The 20,153-nt window shown below is 38.1% G+C and overlaps 2 protein-coding genes across 2 annotated transcripts in view; both read right to left on the reverse strand.

Annotated features, from left to right (window-relative positions):
* ephb6 (eph receptor B6) overlaps positions 1–11,971 on the reverse strand; it is a 121,478-nt gene extending 109,507 nt beyond the window's left edge. Inside the window, exon 1 of the mRNA XM_049480743.1 lies at positions 11,841–11,971. Coding sequence (XP_049336700.1) covers positions 11,841–11,898 — 58 coding nt within the window. The 5' untranslated portion in view covers positions 11,899–11,971. The remainder of the gene's footprint in view (positions 1–11,840) is intronic.
* A 2,634-nt stretch (positions 11,972–14,605) lies between these two features.
* The window catches only part of slc2a3b (solute carrier family 2 member 3b), a 39,969-nt gene continuing 34,421 nt past the window's right edge, over positions 14,606–20,153 (reverse strand). Inside the window, exon 11 of the mRNA XM_022673989.2 lies at positions 14,606–19,602. Coding sequence (XP_022529710.2) covers positions 19,345–19,602 — 258 coding nt within the window. The 3' untranslated portion in view covers positions 14,606–19,344. The remainder of the gene's footprint in view (positions 19,603–20,153) is intronic.

The following is a 20,153-nucleotide window of genomic DNA, read 5'->3' on the forward strand; positions in this document are numbered from 1 at the left end:
CAGGAGAGTCAGTGTGAGCGGTGTGTGTGTGTGCGTGTGCGTGTGTGTGTGTGTGCTGATTTGTACTAGTCTGGAGTGATTAAATGTTTGGCAGCTCTCACAGAAAGCGAGAGATGTGTGCTATTGGGTTAATACAGTATTAGTGCAGTATGAATCAACAGAGCACAAACCACTGGGGCATCTCTCTCTCTATCTCTCTCTCTATCCATTTCTCTCCCCCTCTCTCTCCCCCTCTCTGTATCTCTCTCTCTATCTCTCTCTTCCTCCCTCTTTTCTTCTCTCTATCTCTCTGTCTTTCTCTCTCTATGTCTCTCTTCATCCCTTTCTTCTCCCTTCTCTCTATCTCTCTCTCTTTCTCTGTATGTCGCTCTCTTCCTCCCTTATTTCCTCTCTCTCCCTCTATATCTCTCACTGTATGTTTCTCTCTTCCTCCCTCTCTTTTTCTTTCTCTCTCTCTCTCTCTCTCTCTGTATGTCTCTCTTCCTTCCTCTCTCTCTTCCTCCCTCTTTTCCTCTCTCTCTCTCTCTGTACGTTTCTGTCTTCCTCCCTCTCTTTTTCTTTCTTTCTCTCTATCTGTCTCCATCTCTCTCTCTGTATGTCTCTCTTTTCCTCTTTCTTTCTCTATCTCTCTTCCTCTCTCTCTCTCTGTATGTCTCTCTTCCTTCCTCTCTTTTTCTCTTTCTTTTCCTCCCTCCTTTCCTCTCTCTATCTCTCTGTCTTTCTCTCTTTATCTCTCCTCCTATCTCTTTCTATCTGTCTTTCTCTCTCTATCTCTCTCTTCATCCCTTTCTTTTCCCTTCTCTCTTTCTCTCTCCCTCTTTTTCTGTGTCCTCCCTTATTTCCTCTCTCTCCCTCTATATCTCTCTCTGTATGTTTCTCTCTTCCTCCCTCTCTTTTTCTTTCTCTCTCTCTATCACTCTCTGTATGTTTCTCTTTTCCTCTCTCTCTTCCTCCCTCTTTTCCTATCTCTCTCTCTATCTGTCTTTCTCTCTCTATGTCTCTCTTCATCCCTTTCTTCTCCCTTCTCTCTATCTCTCGCACTCTTTCTCTGTATGTCGCTCTCTTCCTCCCTTATTTCCTTTCCCTCCCTCTATATATCTCTCTGTATGTTTCTTTCTTCCTCTCTGTTCCTCACTCTCTACTTCCCTCTCTGTCTTTCTTTCTCTCTCACTTTTTCTCTGTGTGTCTCTCTCTTCATCCCTCTATCTATCTTTTTCTCACCATCTTTCTCTATCTCTCTCCCTCTTTCTTGCCATTACATTAAAATCATTTGCTTAATATCGTTCAGGTCAAACAAACACAAAAACAGCTCTGACCAATCAAGCCATCGACTGACTCCACAGGACCTCTGAGGGTGTCTGTTGATCTGGTACCAGGATATATGTTTAGCAAAAGATCCTTTTAAGTCCTGTAAGTTGTGAGATGGACAGGACCTCCATAAGCATCCATGAGGCTTGGGCACCCGTGGACCTTGTTGCAGGTTCATTCGGTTGGAGCACTTTTGGTAGGTACTGACCAATGCATACAGAAAACACTCCACAAGACCTGCCTGATGTTCTAGATATGTTCTGGCATCTGGTAGGTTTGTTCCACACGAAAATTATACAGCAGAAAACTAAAAATAAATGTTTCATATTACAGTTTTTTTCCACATTGTGTACACACAAAATGTGGAACTATGCACACAAATCCAAAAACATGACACTCATGTGTTGACGTGACTCCAAACTGCTAAAATCTAAACACAGTTCCATAAGTTCTCACTCAAATATCATTCTAAATCACAGCTTTGCAAATCACTAAAGACAAATTTCATCATTTAATACACCTTGGTCACCTAAGAATCACTGACCTTCTAATATATAAATGATGAATACATTTTTGTTACCTCTTTGTATGTGAACTGATTTTCCTCGTCATGTTTATCATTGTATTTACATAAGTGAAAATAGTTTTCCAACAAACTACATGCAGTAAAAATGGCATATACATATACTATAAGGCACCAAATAAATATTAACAGAAAGCCAACATATTTCCATGGACTTGTATGCATTTGAATTTGTACAGTGGCCTCATAAAGTCAAAATCAAACCAAATACTTCTGATAACAGTGCTCTGAATTCATCTTGTCAGTGTTTATTTGATGCTCTGCAGGAGAGGAGCATATAAATAGCTGTGTGTGTTGTTTTGGTGGAAGGAATCAGTTTTGCGAGAGATTTTTGGAGTATTAACAAAGCAGTTAATCATTTTCAGTTTGTGTTTAGAGTTTTGAGAAACTGAGCCAAGTTTCTAGAAATGCGTTTAAACATTTGGGGAAAACTGTAAAAACGTGTTTTAGTAGCAAATCAGACAGTCTTTACCCTGACTCCTTCTCTCACTTTGTTAAGGCTGGTGTTGAGAGCAGTGTTGCCCACTTTTCATTCCCCTCTAGCAACAAATCTAGTGATGTTTAGAACAAACCTACAGCCACTTCCACTCAGGAGAAGTGATAAACCCGGCTATAAGTGTCAGCATCTCCTCTGATCCGGGAGATAAACAGCACACAGACACAGAGCTGTGCATCTCCAGTGCTGCCAAAGCTCAGCCACTGATCTACTGTCTGCTCCTCCTTTACCTTTATATCATTCCATCAGTCCAGTTCACACACTCTCTCTGCTCGCCACCTCACACACATCTGCATTCACTTCTTATCCTGACTTTATGTAACATTAATAGAGCACATATTAATAGCTCTACATTTAAAATATGCATTAATATACAGTGGCGTGAAAAAGTATTTGCCCCCTTTCAGATTTTAATTTCACTACTAACCACAGCCAGGCCTGATTACTGCCATTGTGACAAAGTGTATTTTTGTCAGTTTTGTCTCCTTAAAAGATATACTTAAATAGCTGCAGAAATGTTAGGGGTGTACTTTTTTTACACTTTTGTGATACACTGTATGTCAGGGGTATTTAATTAGAATTCAGTTCGGTCCAGTTACAGAAAATTTCGCCAGGCCAAGGTCCGGACCAAGGTCGCCGTTTTTAATTTGCGTTATGATTCAGTATTATATACTGTATACTGAAGAAGCCTGTCAGTGTTTTGTGTAATCAACAACTGAAAGACAAAACAAATTACACATACTAGTATATTTAAACAATATATATTGTTTTAAATAGACCTGTCACAATAATTACATTATCAACCTATCATTAAATAAATGGAAACACCCTGTGTCATGGTCAGAACAGAATAGCAGACAAGCGCAGATACTGATAAAAACAATATACGTTTATTATAAGAATAAACAGATGTAATCAGGGTCGATACAGAAACAAGGGTGATCACCAGTAGACAGAGCAATGAAGACAAAACCATACCATAAACGAGAGACAGTCCAGAGTTCATACACAAACAATCCAGTATCAGAGGTAATCCAAGAGGCAGTAGTGAAAGCACAGTCCAGGTCATACACAAACATTCCAATATCAAAGGCAGAGGCAAGAATCGGCGTCGAGAAAACAAAACAAAGGTCATACACAAAGTAAACTGAGACAAGAGATAAGTAACGCGTTGTACGAGGATAACCTACAATACGCGGCGTGGTAGTCTGTTTGGCGTGCACCTTTATAGTGCCAGTAATCAGTATTCGGGACTTCCTGGAGGAAGCAGGTGAGGTGTCACGTGATCAGGTGAGTGTGTGATGTCAGCGGGTGGTGCATTCTGGGTAGTGTAGTTGTTAACCTGAGAACCTCCGTTAGAGCTGGGTGTGGAAGGGACAGAGGAGCTAACAGCACCAGACGTGACACCCTGAATAATTTAACTTATTGAGTCTATTAATGTGAATCTGTGTGTTCACTTTGTTTCAAAATGATATCTTTATTCTATTTTATTTTATTTATATTAGAATTAGGCCTGCCTGTCATGATAATAATTACATGAATGATTAATCATACTATATATAGAGAAATGTTTGCTGAACTTGGCCAAAATATCATCATTTTTTTAAAACAGCAGTTTTATTTTATTTAACATTATTACTGTATCAGGCTTAATTATGTTGTGGGTTAAACTGATGGGGGAAGTTGCCAATGCTTTTTGTCCTCTGGGGGTTGCCGTAGTTTTGAGGTAGGGTTGTTTCGGGAGTAAAGAGAGAGAGCGTGCCTGCGAGCGAGGGAGTTTTTAATTTTCTTGCTGAGGAGTTCTGATCAGGTGGAGTAAAGTGGAATATTTTGCACTCTTGTCTCGGTTGTTTCTCTTTAATTCCTTCAAGTAACACCAGTACTAGTATGTTTTTTTAAACGTAGTATTTTAATGTTTTTTTTCTGGTGCGCATCATCTGTATTCTCATCTTTCCTCACTTTATTCTCCGACTTCTCACCGCCTGTTTTGCCTGTGTGGCTCCGCGCTCTCGCATCTGCACAGATCTGATTGGCAGAGGAGAGCGTTTGGTGATCTTACAGCACACGTGATTGGTCTGTGAGTTTACTGTGCTGTAAAGCACGTGAACCATATAGACAATAAACGTTCCGGTGCTTTAAATGAACACGGTCAGAATTAAATCCTTCTCAGTAGTTTATCGGTTACACAGACAGTACATACAGCAGGGGTCACTAATAGGCGGACCGCGGTTAGTGACCCCTGCTGTATGTACTGTCTGTGTAATACTGAACAAAAAAGCGGTCATTCTGAATAAGAAGAAGAAGAAATGAAGAAGGGTTTTACAGTATTTTACATCGAGCGCATCAGTGTTCAAATAGTTCTTATAAAAAGTTTCTTCATATGATTTGGTTTGTGTGTCATCTGAAAAAAAAATGAGAAGAGATAACGTTGTTTTGAATGTAAAGTTTCAATTTGCAGGAGAATTGAAGGGTTTTCGCACATTGTGTGTGCGTTTGTGTGTGTGTTTTTTTATTCGTGTGTATAGTTCTGAGTGTATGAGGCATGCTTTCAAAAATGTGTGTAAACAATCGAGAAAAACTGTTAACAATTCTGCAAAGAAGAGTGGAGCCAGAATTCCTCCACAGAGATGTGAAAGACTCGTTGCCAGCCATCAGTAAAGCTTGACTGCAGTTGTTGCCGCCAAGGGTGACACAAATAAGTTATTGTGTTTAGAGAACAAACACTTTTTCACACAGGGCTAGATTGCTTTGGATATTTTTTTTTCCTTTAATAAATAAAATCAGCATTTAAAAAGTTATTTTTATAATTATTTAGGTTATACTTGTCTGATATAAAGATTGGTTTGATTGGTTCTAGATTCTAGATTTTTGATTACCACTGATACCACTTAGCAACACCATAGCAACCACTTAGCAACACCATAGCAACACCTTATAAACCACTTAGCAAGACCATAGCCACCACCAGGGACACCATAGCAACACCTTATCAACCACTTAGCAAGACCATAGCAACAACCAGGGACACCATAGCAACACCTTTGCAACCATCTAGCAACCACTTAGCAACACCATAGCAACCACATGGGATACCACCATAGCAAACAGCTACCTTTAAACTGCCCAGAGTCTGCCACTGAATTTTTGATTTAAATTTGAACATCCCATCACATGAAATTACCTGGAAAGGAAAATAATTTTGATTATATATTGATGATCTTTGATGTTTTAGGAGATGTATTCAGGATTCTTACTTAAGCTTAATTATAACACGGTAAGTTCCGACCCTGTAATCTGATTGGCTAAGAGGCGTTCGATGAGTGCCGTTATCAGCCGGTAATGCACTTTAACTGAGAATGTGGGTTTAGACACATTTGGAGAGATTTGGAGAGATTGGTGAATTGGTGGAACGCAAATCTGGGTATCAAACCCACAACCTTGGTCCAGTGATCTAACCAGGGGTGTTGCTAGCCTTTTATTAAAGTGACTCAAGCACCCCTTAAATGAGTTCCAACACCCCTAAGAGTGAAAGCTATGTTAATAAAAAAGTTTTTTTTTTTTTTTTTTTTTTTATCCAGTAGTGTTTCTGATAAGCTAAAAATGTTCAAATCCAAGAAACTATTTATTTTTCACTGTGAACATACTGTACCTCTGAATAAAAAAAGATCGATTTTTAAACAAGTGTTTTAAAGCAGGGTTTCTCAACCGGGGGCCGCAAAGCACCCTCTAGGGGTCCGTAGACTCATCCTCAGAGGGAGAATGTATTCTGTAGTGAGCACTTTAAATCAGGGGTCTCAAACTCGTGGACAGCCGGCCATTTGCGGCCCGAAGAACAATATTTTGTGGGCCACTATACTTAAAATTAAATGTTTGTTAGTGCATCAGGACTGCAAGAAAGACGCACCCTCTCCCCGTTCACCAGCACAGCGCATCCTATTCATTTCAATAGAGAGAGCCGCTGCATGAGCGCGGCCCCGCCCTCCGCCCTCCGCCCTCCGCCCTCCGCCCTCCGCCCTCCGCCCTCCGCCCTCTGTATAGTTCATGTACTATATTTGGAAAGCCTAAATCCCAGTTTAGGCTAAAGTTATGGTAGCAAGAGTTTATTATACTCTGTTTTTTGTATATTTTATTATGATTATTATTACTATTATTAATATTAGGGGCCCTTGACACTTTCAAGTTGTAAACAGGTGGTCCGTAAGGTAGAAAAGGTTGAGAACCCCTGTTCTAAAGGATAAGCATGTCTTTCATGTTGCAGATTTCTTTTAATAGGGTACATTTTGGAAATTGCAACGTGGAAAATGCACCCGTTTCATAAGAGCGACTCCCATACTGACACACACACTCCTGTCTTTGAGTTGTGGTTCGCTGTTCGAAAATTCAGAACAGACTTCACTGCTGACCACACTGGCCAACACCGTCGTGACTCACTGCACCGGCTAACAAACAAAGAGAGAGAGAAAGAGAGAAAGAGAGAGAGAGAGAGAGAGAGAGAGAGAGAGAGAGAGAGGATGGGTAAGAGTGGAATGTATAGAACATAGCTAAGAGGCGACAGGCAGCTGTACAGTAGAGCTGAATGGGCCAATGGGGTCACCCCTAACAGTCATAATATCATAATAAAGGGCGTAAAGGAGGGCAGACGGAGGGGGGTTATGGGGGTCAGGGCCAGACAAAGGTTACACAACTTATTATGCACCCCTGCTCCGGCCCCGCCCCCCCGCGCTTTTGTTAGCAGTGACGATAGCTTGGCAGCACGAAGCTCAATGCAGCACAACAACACACACACACACACACACACACATCCCCACACACACACACTCAGATGCAGGGCATGCTTATGTAAAGTGACCATCACTGATTGTAACGTGCAACCACACACACACTCTCTTAAACACACAGCAGAGTCTGAACAAGTAAAAGCATCCCCAGCTAACAATTTTTTTTATTTTTATTTAATGTTTTTAAACGTAACGTGGTAACGTTGCTGCAACATCACTGGTTTTACAGTTTAATCAATCAACCATTTTTATGTCACATGTTGTCAGAATGCTCCAGAAACACTATTTCTGTAACTTTACAGTACCGTAATTGAAATTTTAAATATAAATTAATATAAATATACATTTTAAAAATTTTAAGTTGCAAATTCAAAAGAGAAAAAATATATAGCAAATATATTTTTTGATATACTTGGTAATATTATTATCCTTTGCAGTTATTTATATATGTATATATATATATATATATAATTATTATTGTGGATTGTGGATTTTGCCAGTCTTTGCTTTTATTTTTGTGTTTTAGCAGAAAAATCCCCCAAAAATCCACAGAAAATTCACAAAAACACAAAAATAAAAGCAAATACTGGCAAAATCCAAACTTAAATAATTTTCAAATAACTGCAAAGAATAATAAAGTAACCAAGTATATAAAAAAAATTGATGTGCTATATATTTTTTCTTTTTTAAATATGCAACATACAATTTGTCTTTTTGATTTTTTAAATTTTGTCTGCATTTGTCTGATTTTTTTTTTTATGTAAAACTTTTGGCACAAAATTCACTCCATACCTTTCTGGAAACTTTTCAAAACATTGCTAAACATTCTTATAGCGTTCTCTGTCAGGTCTCAGCCAGTTCCTGAACTCTATCTACTGTATTTATTCACTCTAAAAAAAAAAAAACAACAGTCCTACATAATCCTAAAAATGGGTTCCTTGTATGGATGCACCAAAATGATTTTTTTGCCAGCAGCATTAGCATTAGCTGTGGTTAGTGCTAGTAAATGCTACCTGAGAGCAGAGCTACACTGAGGAACCCTGAGTGATGAGGTAAGCCAGGGTGATATTAGCAATCTGAGAGGCGAAAGCTCAGTATTAGCAGCTAATGCTAACACTGCTCCAGCTTTGGTGCTGGAAACTCGGCAAACTGAAACTCTTGTATCACGCTGTACTTCAGCAAAGTGGCTTTACTGCTCCTTAATACCTGACTGGTAGAATTTATATATAAGGAGCACTGGATTATAAGGCACATTGACGATTTTTGGGAGAATTAAAGGATTTTAAGTGCACCTCATAGTATGAAAAAATACGGTACTCAGTTACCCACTTCTTAGGTCAGGTTCCACCTCTTTTCCAACTGCCGCTGCTGCAACATCACTGGGTATCCAGCAATGCAGTCGGAAGAAAGCGCAGCAACCCAGCTCTGATACATCAGCTAACAGACACCTGTGCTGACCAACATTACACTAGGAGGGACTAAAAAGCAACCAAACATTTTAACAACATCCCAACAAAGAACAATACATTTACCCTTAAGTTGTGTGTGAAGAGGTAGAGTTGGTATACAGTGAATAGCCCTATTTGAGTAATGATCTAATCCATATTATGGCAGGAACTACTCAACTAAATAAAGAAAAAATACTTTAAGAAATAAAGGTCAGTCAATCTGAAAAATTTCAAGAACTTTGAAAGTATCCTCAAGTGCAGTCACAAAGACCATCAAAAACATTATGATGAAACAGGCTCTCATCACCTAAATGCTTTACAGTGTTTTGGTTTGTTGTGGACCAACACCAGCAGATGACATGGCTCTCCAAACCATCACTGACCATCAGTAAATTTTGCATTTCCCAGAAAATCTTACAGCACTTCATGCTTCCCTCTGCTGACCACTTTTATGGAGATGCGGATTTCATTTTCCAGCAGGACTTGGCACACTGCCCACACTGCCAAAAGTACCCATTGGTCTGATATGATATTCTAATTCACACTGATTGTTGTGTTTTTATTGGCTGTAAGCCATAATCATCAACCATAAAAAATAGACATTTAAAATAGATCACTCTGTGTTTAATACATCTATATAATATATGAGTTTCATCTTTTTAACTGAATTAACTGAATTATTAATAAATTTATTAATAAGTCCTCCAAAGAGGGAGGATGGTGGTAGGCCAAAAAATAATAAATTAAACAAAAAATATATAATTCATATATAAATTGTTAGAGTATTTTAAAGGTCTAGTGAATTTTACTGAAACATACAGTACAAAATGCAGATTTAAATACGCATGTCATTTTGTAATATCTATACATAATGTAGCTTCAGATCAGATGGGGAGCAGCTTTTACAGCTTCAGAGATCTCATTCCACTGAGCATCACACTATTTAAACTACCTACTCTACTGTTCTGGGGTCAAAGTGGGGTTTTGGAAAACTCTCAGTCCAGGATAGGAACAAGCTGATCCAGACAGTTAACCAAGCCAATTAAATATCATTGGAGGAAATCAGTTGTCACTACAGAACCTATACAGTCCATCCATAACAAAAAAGGAAACTCAGGTCTATAATAACTCTACCCATCCTTTACACCTTTACCCATCATTTCAGCTCCTCAGTGGACTCAATTATCTACTAGATAAGAAAAATGGGTACAAAATCATTTGTTTCTTCTTCTGTGAATATTCTGAATAAGAACATAACATGTAATTCCCCTGCATAGTCTGTGTGCATTTCTTATTTATGTGGACTTCCAAAATCAATTTTCCATTTAATGTAAATTTAATGTAAATTAAAGTTCTTATCTTATCTTATCTTATTTTATCTTATCTTATTTTATCTTATCTTTTGGGGAACTGGGTCCTGATGTTGTAAATTCCTCAGGAACGAAGCAGCTCACACCAACCGCGCTCGTACTCTCTGTGTTCATATCTCAACCAATCTGTTATGCAGTGGGTAGGGGTGGGCAATATGGCCCTAAAATAATATATTCCAGTTTTTTTTTGTGGTAAATATATTCATGGACATATTTTATTATTAAGAATACACTGCTGCAATAAAATAAATGTAAAAAAAAAAACATTTCGCAGAAGCAAAGAAAACTGTAAATCTTTGTCTAAAAAACAGTAGTTTATCAAGTCTGCCATCTGCAATAAAACAATATTAAAGTGCAGAATATTTAGTGCATGAAAAACACTAAACAAATAAACAAAACATAAACAATAAAGGCTGCTGTTCTCATTTATAAAATCACAGTATTACTGTGTACGATACAATATGGCACACTCCTACACTGTAAGTCTGGATAAGAATGTATTTATCAAAAATAATATATTACATATCAAGATATTTTTGTGGCAAATATATTCTTGAAGCTATTAAAAAGCGATTAAAATATTTTAGTACTAGTTTTAGTACTAATTAAAAATACACTGCTGCAATAAAATAAATGTTATTTAAAATATATATATATATATGTTGTTTTACTTGTAAGCATAACCGTTTTAAACATTCTGTAAAAATCTGTAAAGTCTGCCATCTGCAATTTAAAAAATATTAAAGTGCAGAATATTTAGAGCATGCAAAAAAAAAATAATATATATATATATATATAAACAATTAAGACTGTTGTTATTTATAAAATCACAGTATTACTGTGTAAGATACAATATGGCACTTTCCTACACTGTTTGAATAAGTTGAATTTACTTAAATATTTTGAAGCAATTTGTTGCCTACTTGTTTGTAAGTAATTTTTCTTAAAACCTTTAAAATTAGTAGGCCTACATTGTAGTTAATTTAATTCAATTTAACTTTATTTAGTCTTCTTAAGCGCTGTACACAGCACCCAGCACACAGTCAACACAGAGTCAGCAGATCAGAAAACGATGCTTGCTCTTAGAGCCTACAACAAAGAGACCAGGCAGTTAATCATAATATATGATCTACAAGTTTTCCTAGAGGGTCGCCTGAGGGGAACGACTACACACTGACGGTGAGTGTCAGAAACTCGGGTACACATACTGCACCTTGTGCCAAAAGCCAAGTAAAATTTCAGCAGACTAAACTTTCAACAGTTATTCTAATCAAATGATTCAATTCTAAAGTTATCCTCGTTTGAATGTACAGTATATATGTGTCTGCAAACGCTTATTTACTTGCTTAGTTGCAAGAAAAAAGCATGGAATTCTGCATGAATCGGTCATTAAATGTTTTCTGATCTTCATTCAAGTCACAACAATAGACAAACACAGTCTGCTTAAACTGATACCACACAAAATACAACAGACTTTTTCTTGCAGCTTTAACTCAAAACAGCTGAGTAATGTTTGGAAATATCCAATTTTAAATAAAACAGATTTTTGAAGACCGCAAATGGAGGGTTTATGGTGCAGCGGTGTGTTGGGGATTTTGGTGGAGTTTCCCTTTGGGGTGTCCAGGCCTCATTTAAACCCATCAGAACTCTAAACACATGCTGGCAGATAGATAGAAGCCTATAGAAGAGTTACTATGGGTGGGCATGTGCAATACACACACACACACATACACACACACCTCTCTCTTAACACGTGGATGCACACTTAACACACACACACCTTCTGCCACCCACAATCTCCTGCACACACACACACACACACTCCGACACACACATATAGCCCAAGTAGTTCCTGACCTTCTTCAGCTGAGGCGGGCCGGAGCCAGAGGAGCAGAGAGAGCAGGATTCTCCACATTTCTGTCAGTCCAGTCCAGCAGCAGAGTGAGGAGAGGTAGAAGCCATGAGCGAGCGAGAGAGAGAGAGAGAGAGAGAGAGAGAGAGAGAGAGAGAGAGATACACACAGAGAGAAGAGAGCCGGATAGAAACTGAAAAACTGACAGAGAGAGAGAGAGAGAGAGAGAGAGAGGGAGAGAGAGAGAGAGAGAGGAGGGGATGGAAGGAGGAGTCTGTCTGAGCTTTTTATTTCAGATTAGAGAGAGAGAGAGAGTAGAATGTGGAGGGGGAGGAGAATAACATGCACGATGATGATGATTATGACTGAGAAGTCAATGAGAGACTATGAAAGAGAAAGAAAAAAGAGAGAGTGAGAGAGAGAGAGAGAGAGAAAGAGAGAGAGACATAGCAGAAGCATGAATGAAGGAGGAGAAGGAAGGAATTAAGGAACGAGTTGGGCCGGTCATGACAAAAACTGTCTAGACACGTAGAACACACACACACACACACACACACACACACACACACACACACACACACACACACACACACACACACACACACACACACACTTCTGAAAGATGCAGTGAGCAGGCAGAGGCTGGAACAGGGTGGCATATTATTCCCTGTTACTGGAATCAGGAATCAGGATTTTGGGAATTTCAACTACACAATTCCAGGCCCAGTCTTCAGATCTCTCTCTCTCTCTTTCTCTCTCTCTCTCTCTTTCACACACACACACACACACACACACACTTCTGATACAGTGAGCAGACAGAGGTCTGGAATCCGGATTTTGGAGAATTTTAGCAACACAATTCCAGGTCCATCATTCAGATCTCTCTCTCTCTCTCTCTCTCTCTCTCTATCTCTCTCTCTATCTCTCTCTCTCTCTCTCTCTCTCTCTCTCTCACACACACTTGTCACTGTCTCTGAAAAAAAAGTGATGGTTATACTATGCCACCTGCTGGATATTACCTAATACTGCAACTGCACTTTAAATACAGGGACTGCAGCTCAACAGTGTTGTTGGTGTTGTAGAGGTTTCGGTTGCTACACTGTGCTATATAGGTGGTTGACCAGGTGTTGCTATGGGTTGATGAGTTGGCTGCTGAGGTGTTGATAGGATGTAGAAGTTGGTTGCTGAGGTGAAGAAGCTCAGAGATTTGAGAGATTTGAGATTTGAGTACAATCCAGTGTCTGAATTGTAAAGTGGAGTTGGAACGTGATTTTGAGAGCACTATAAATCATCATGACTCATTTATATATACTAAATATTGCTGCATACTGCAAGAGATAAATGTCCCAAAATGCATCACGAGTCTCACTACTTACTAAGCAGCCAAGCAACAAAATGGATGGCGAGCCACCAGTTGTTGCCAGATTGTTACATTATACACTGCCTGGCCGAAAAATAAATTAGTCGCCCCCTGGATTTAACTAAGTAAATGATGTGGGGTTGATGCTGCAGTTGGTCTGCAGGTCTAGATTCAGCAACAGTATGTGCTGAAAGAATGAGGTCAGCTGACTACCTGAATATACTGAATATAGACCAGGTTATTCCATCAATGGATTTTTTCTCCCTGATGAACAAGGCCATATTCCAAGATGACAATGTCAGGATTCAGGGAGCATGAGATCATCATTTTCACACATGGATTGAGAGAGTTCACCACAGAGTCCAGATCTTAACCTCATTGAGAATCTTTAGGATGTGCTGGAGAAGACTTCAGTGGTCAGACTCTACCATCATTAATGCTGCTGCAAGATCTTGGTGAAAAATTAATGCAAAACTGGATTGAAATAAATCTTGTAACATTGCAAAAGCTTACTGAATCAATGTCAGTGAATGTGTTCTGCAATCAAAGCTAAGCTAAATCAAAGGTAAATGTGTTTCAATGTGCCAAAATGCAGAGAAAACCCTCTAAAGATAAAACAACTGATGTCCAGTATATATTAACTTAAGATGAGCTGGGTTTAGAGTAAATCTGATGCTTTTAAACTTTTTAACCGTATTTTCAGCACTATAAGGTGCATTGTATTATAAGACTCACTATTAGTAAACCTCTATTTTCTGGTCTATTTTTATACAAAAGGCACACTGAATTATAAAGCGTATTTTAAGAGACACTATAAGGAACTTCTAATTCAGCAGGTCTTGCTGTAGTGTGGTGGTGGGGGGGGGGGATAGCTAGCTAAGTTAAGTAAAGCTATGCTAAGTAAACAAAAAAACTGTAATAAAAAAATACTTTCTTTTTAAGTTAAACAAGTGCTGAATGTTAATCTACACAGACTTCTCTCCTGAAAACGGTTTATTTGGAAGAGTAATGCACTTCCATTTATTTACAGTTAGCTTAGAATACTGAATTTCTGCAGCACTAAGGCTGGAACATTAGCATTAGCAGCTAACTGCTCCAGCAGTGCTAGCTGGGGTTAGGAGCAGGCTACAGGCTGATAATACTCACCTTATAGTGCGAACAATACGGTAATCTGAATGATTGATCGAGATATCTACAAACACAAAATATCTATGAACATTACTTTCATGTTTATTGAGGTACTGGTGTTTTTCTTTTAATGTAAAATGGCTCATTTTAGCCATCTTTTATCATTGACCAGTGGCAAAGCCAAAAATTCAGTTATATATGTTATATGGCAGACACAACACAAATATTATGAGAATAAAACTGTAGATTAGAACCAAGGATTTTAAAAACAGACAAAATCTGTAAACAAGTACTTCTTTATTTATTTATAATGAACATACAAAACGTAAAAATGATAAAACATGAAAAAATATAAAAAATAGTCACCTATTATATATGATAACCCAAATATATTATTTTAAGTGAACCAAAAACTTTAAGTTAAGTTAATCATTTTTACAGAACTGTTTAACCTTGACTGATGCATGTCAATAATCTCATTTCATGTATTTTGGCTCATTCAAAAGGCAATACGATTAAATAAAACTCATCTCATCTCAACATATGATTTGATATAAAAATGTACAATAAAGTATAATGTTAAAGTATCAGTATTAGTTTGAACTGACAAAAGCACAACATTCTTTATATCATATTTTAATTATCTAACTATATCTACACTGTGTCTGCACACTGACATGCCAAAAGTCATGAGACAGCAGTATGTAATGTGATCCATAATTGCTACCTCAAGAGACAGATACCTGTAAAAGTTGGGAGATGAGGAGATAAAATGTGGTGAGAGAAGTGAACACTGGCCGCTGTGCTCATGGCAAGGTGAGGTGTATTATGGAAATTGAAGAGAGGTCTGATTGATAGTAGGTAGAGATGGATGGGACTTTCTATTTCCGGAGTTGTGCCGGTGTTTTTAACAATCTTTGATCCACAGTGTCATGTGTGCACCGAGATAACTTCATAGAGGGCATTAGCATCCACAGTGTACTGTATAGTGTGTGTCGGTGATATCCACAGATCACTGCAGCATTCTTTAACTTCCATCTGACATGGCAAAGTCATGGTGAGTGGGGTTAATCTGCTGTAATTGTGATATAACACCTTTAACACAGTAAAAAAGATAAATACCCCAATTTCAAAAAAAGGTGGGATGCTGTGTAAAATGTAATTAAAAGTGCAAAATAAGAACACAGTGATTTCCGGTACAATATCATAACAGATTGTATTTAATGCAGTTCTTTCTGAGGGCCCAACCATAACCAGCATCCAATACTGACCACCGCCCTCGTCTCTCACACACAGGGATTTCTCTGTCTAATAGTCTCATATTTTATTTGCTGTATGGTAAATAAAATATGAGACTATTAGGGACCTATGAAATAAATTTTTATTTATTTTTGGCAAATCCCATTTTATTTTTGAGGTTTTTAATAGTACTGCTAATATAATTAATTACATGCACTATAATTTAAATGGATCACATTTTTTTATTTCTAATTTTTCCCATTTTCTCCCCAATTTACATGGCAAATTACCCAACCCACTCATTACTACTCCCCCTATCACTAGTAATGCCCCAACACATCAGGAGGGTGAAGACTAACACATGCTTCCTCCGATACATGTGAAGTCAGCCACCGCTTCTTTTTGAGCTGCTACAGATGCAGTATTGCCGAGCAGCATCACAGCGCACTCGGAGGAAAGCGCAGCAACTCGGTTCCGATACATCAGCTCACAGACGCCCTGTGCTGTGGACATCACCCTTTGGAGTGATGTGGGGAGAGAGCGCCATCTACCCACCTGGAGGGAGCAGGGCCAATTGTGCTCCCTCTGAGCGCCGGCAGCTTGATAGCAAAGCTGCATTAGTGGGGGTTCGAACCTGCGACCTCACGCTCCTAGTGGCAGCACTTTAGACCGCTGGACCACTCAGTGCCAATGGATCACATTTAATCACAATTATCATTAAAGTATTTTAAACTGTAAAATTCATTTGAGAATTAGCTAAGAAGTATCAATGAATAAATGAATAACTGGCATAAATTTAAAATCTCCCTGTAATTAAACATCAGTCAGTAACAGATGCTGTAAATACTGTATATCTCTAGGTCTAACAACACTAGACCAATGTATTATAGCTACACCTTTATTAACCTAAACATTACAAAACTATACATTTATTTGCATTTTACACAGTGTCTCAACCTTTATGGAACTGGGGTTGTACAACCTAAGATAAATTATTAAATTATCATTAGTATTCAAATCATATCATAAATATATATGACAATCATATCTTAAATAATAAATATCAATATATTAAATGAAAAGTAAGGTGCAACATTTCATAAGAGTGCTGGACCAGATTCACTACAGTTCCCACAATTACATGTTGTTATGCCTATTTTTTTGTTATGCATATTTTGTTTCCATGATAATCCCACAAAACTTGGCAAATAAATGTATTTTAAATGTATTTTATTGGATTTTAATGTGATAGACCAAGACATGGCCATCCACCCAAACTGACATCTCCCAGGAAAGGAGTGCACTTATTAGAGAACCAGTCAAGAGGACCATGGTCACTCTGGAGGAGCTGCGGAGATCCACACCTGAGCATGAGCTAAGCTTGAGTTGATTTGCAAAGAAGAATTGGCAAAAATTTCAGACTCTAGATGTGCAAAGCTGTTAGAGGACTTGAAGCAGTAACTGCAGCGAGAGGTGCAAACAATTTTACTATTTACTTATTTACTTGTTTTATCATATAAAATCCAATTAAAATACATTAGGTTTGTGGGAGTAACATGACCAAATGTGTGTAAAGACTTTTTTAAATAAAAAAAATTAAAACTTTATAATAAAATAGAATTGTGATAAATTTGAAATTTCTTGAGGTCAGAGATATACTGATTGGACTATTAATTTTGATTGTCCTATAACTGATCAGGGGTACGTTTCCCAAAAGCGTAGTTGCTAACTACGTTAGCAACTTACTTAGTCTGGACGATGCAGCTGCGACGCAGGTGTTTCCCAAAAGCGTGGTTGGAACTATGGAGGTAACCACGTTAGTAACTTGCATAGTGCGAACCTTAGTTAAGCTACTCAGGTGTTTCCCAGAACCGTAGTTCCAGCGAATGTTCGCAACTACCGTGGTTCAGCTGCGTCGTTCCAACTACAGCTCTTGACCTGTCGTTAAGAGCTTAGTTCCTGGTGGTTAGTGCAGACGATGGACGGTAGGATACAGAAAGCTGATAAATCACATTAATATTGCTGCACGAGGATTTAAGATATCAAGTGTACCTATTTTTTTTTAATGTTTGTGTTAATTACATTAATTGAGCCACTTCACTTTTACCAATGTGCGCCCAGGTAAAATAATAAAATTCAGTCCTTTTTTTAATGTATGTCTTTAACATTTAGCTTTATTTGGCAAACATGAATTCAGTGTAGTGAAAAGAGAAGTGCTCTTTAGCTAAAATGTATTTTACAGTCTTGGAAAGATGTATGTCAATTATTCAAGCAGGCATCTCTTGAGTAAAGATAACTTGTGCTGTGAACATTTATGAAATAGTTAATAATTATTTTTTTAAACCCACTGTGCTATATGCACTCTGTGAATAAGATATGCAATAAGCAGGTGTTTTGAATTACCTAATTATCCTCTGGAGGTAACAGGGCCAGACAGAGTGTGAATAAAGAAAATGTATTATTTAGCCAATACAACGTGTTTCTAGGCCTATACAAATGTTATCAATTAGTATTTGTTAAATAATATATTACAGGAAATACGTAGAAATATGTAGGCTACATTAATATATATGTAAAAAATAATAACATTAATTGCCATTATGAAATAAAACATTAAGAGAATAAAACCACGACTGGGATTCGAACTAGGCTTCCATCCAGTGTCTGTCGAGTTTTGCTACCCTGTCAAACCGTATTATCCTAGTGCATATTTAATTTTTAAATATAAAATTGCTAGAAAAAGCCCCATATTTAAACATGCTTTCGGTAGAATATTTGGAAAGCCTGAATCAAAATATCAGGAGACAGTTTTGGGTTATTAGGGTGATTATAAACCTTATTTTTTTATTATTGCTAACTTATAATTACTTTCATTATCATCAGCTGTCATTTACGCATTTGTAATACTCTGAAATAATGGCAAGGGGTTTCTGGTTGTTTAATGCAACCAAAATAACAGAATTACCATAAAAAAACAATAAATAAATAAAAAATGTTTCCATGCATGGGCGCTGGTGTTGAGAAGCACATCTCGATGGGTTGCACAATTCGACAGAACACCGCGCGCTGCACGTCGTAGGCGCTCTGCTGAACCACTGAGTAACACATTTCTCATGTCTCATTTTAATAAGACTTCTTCAGAATGGTGATTATTTTATTTAAAAAAAAATATTGCAATAGCAAATATGTGTATGTTTTTTTTTAAGTAACACTGTCTGTTACAAATAATAATGAATATATAGCAATTATTGTCTACATTTTACTTGCAGTTCATTGTTATTTTATCAATAGTATTGTTGTCCGTTATGTTCTGGTGATAATTACAATATAAATAGCCTAAATGATACATTAGTAACATATTTTTGGCATAATATTTTAAAGATTGTGAGTTTTGCACGTTTTCTGCTGGGAAAGTCTGGCCGAACACATCTGGAAACACCTTAGTTAAGACCACGGTGGTTCAAACCAACATAGTTCAGACTTCTGTGGTACCAAGAAAGTACGATGGTTTCGGGAAACGGTCGTACTTCAGATGTTAGTTAGTTTAACGATGCATCGTACCACGTTAGTTCAATGCTAGGCTCCGTCGTTGTACGGGAAACGCACCCCAGGCTGATGTTCACAAAGTTGTTATGACTGAGATACTGGTGAAGTATCGGCTGGTGTTCACCTGATCCGAGGTCCACAATCTCTTCTTTGGTCTTCTCTGGATTAGGGCGAGCTGCTCGCTGGTGATTGGTGGATGTCTGTGGAGAGTGTGGAGAGTCTCTCTGGGTGCGGTTCTATGCGTTTGGTACATTATTGGCAGCTTCCTGTGGAGGAAACTCCACCATCGGCACTTTCTCTGTTGTGGGTGAAACGGGGAGAGTGTCCCCTCCCTCCAGTGGGGCGGGATTGGCGGGAGCGGACGATTTGGCGAATCCGCTGGCGATGTCCTCAAAGGTCCGGCCCTTCGTCTCAGGAACCCGGAAATATGTGAATAGCAGGAAGAAGAGGAGGAGGACGAGGAAAATGATGAAGACGTACGGTCCACACGCTCTCTGCAGAAAACAGTGATCAGAGTGGTAAATCACTACTGAATCAATTATATATAAATATGCTTTAATATTATTTATAATGTAATTTCTTTTAATAGAACAGAAAAGGGTGTGCTTGTTGAACGTCGCGGAATTCATTCTCCATAGAGTAGAGTGGAAAATGGGTGGATAAATAAATTCCTTTCAGATCGTTTTGCTTCTTTTGTGAGACTTTTGCTATCTTTTGAGATCTCTTTTTTGAGATCTTGTTTCTTTTTTGCTTTCTTTTCAGATCTCCCTTTCTCTTATTTTCTTTTCTTTTCTTTTCTTATACCCTCTGTCACCAGTCACCCCTCTACAAAGGTGCGACAGGACTGAATTTTTAAATGGGGTTTATATAGAGTGCTGCCCAGGTGTGGCTGGTTGCCACTGATCAACACTGGGGATTCTGGGAATTGGAGTTTCAGGACCCAACTCCACTGCCCATCACACTACCACTTTAAGCAGCACAGTGCCATCCATGTGTTAGCAAAACTAGTCCTTCATTCACCTCGGAAAACAATCTGCATTGCCAG

Source organism: Astyanax mexicanus, chromosome 6 (assembly GCF_023375975.1).
Source record: "Astyanax mexicanus isolate ESR-SI-001 chromosome 6, AstMex3_surface, whole genome shotgun sequence".
Taxonomy (NCBI): domain Eukaryota; kingdom Metazoa; phylum Chordata; class Actinopteri; order Characiformes; family Acestrorhamphidae; genus Astyanax; species Astyanax mexicanus.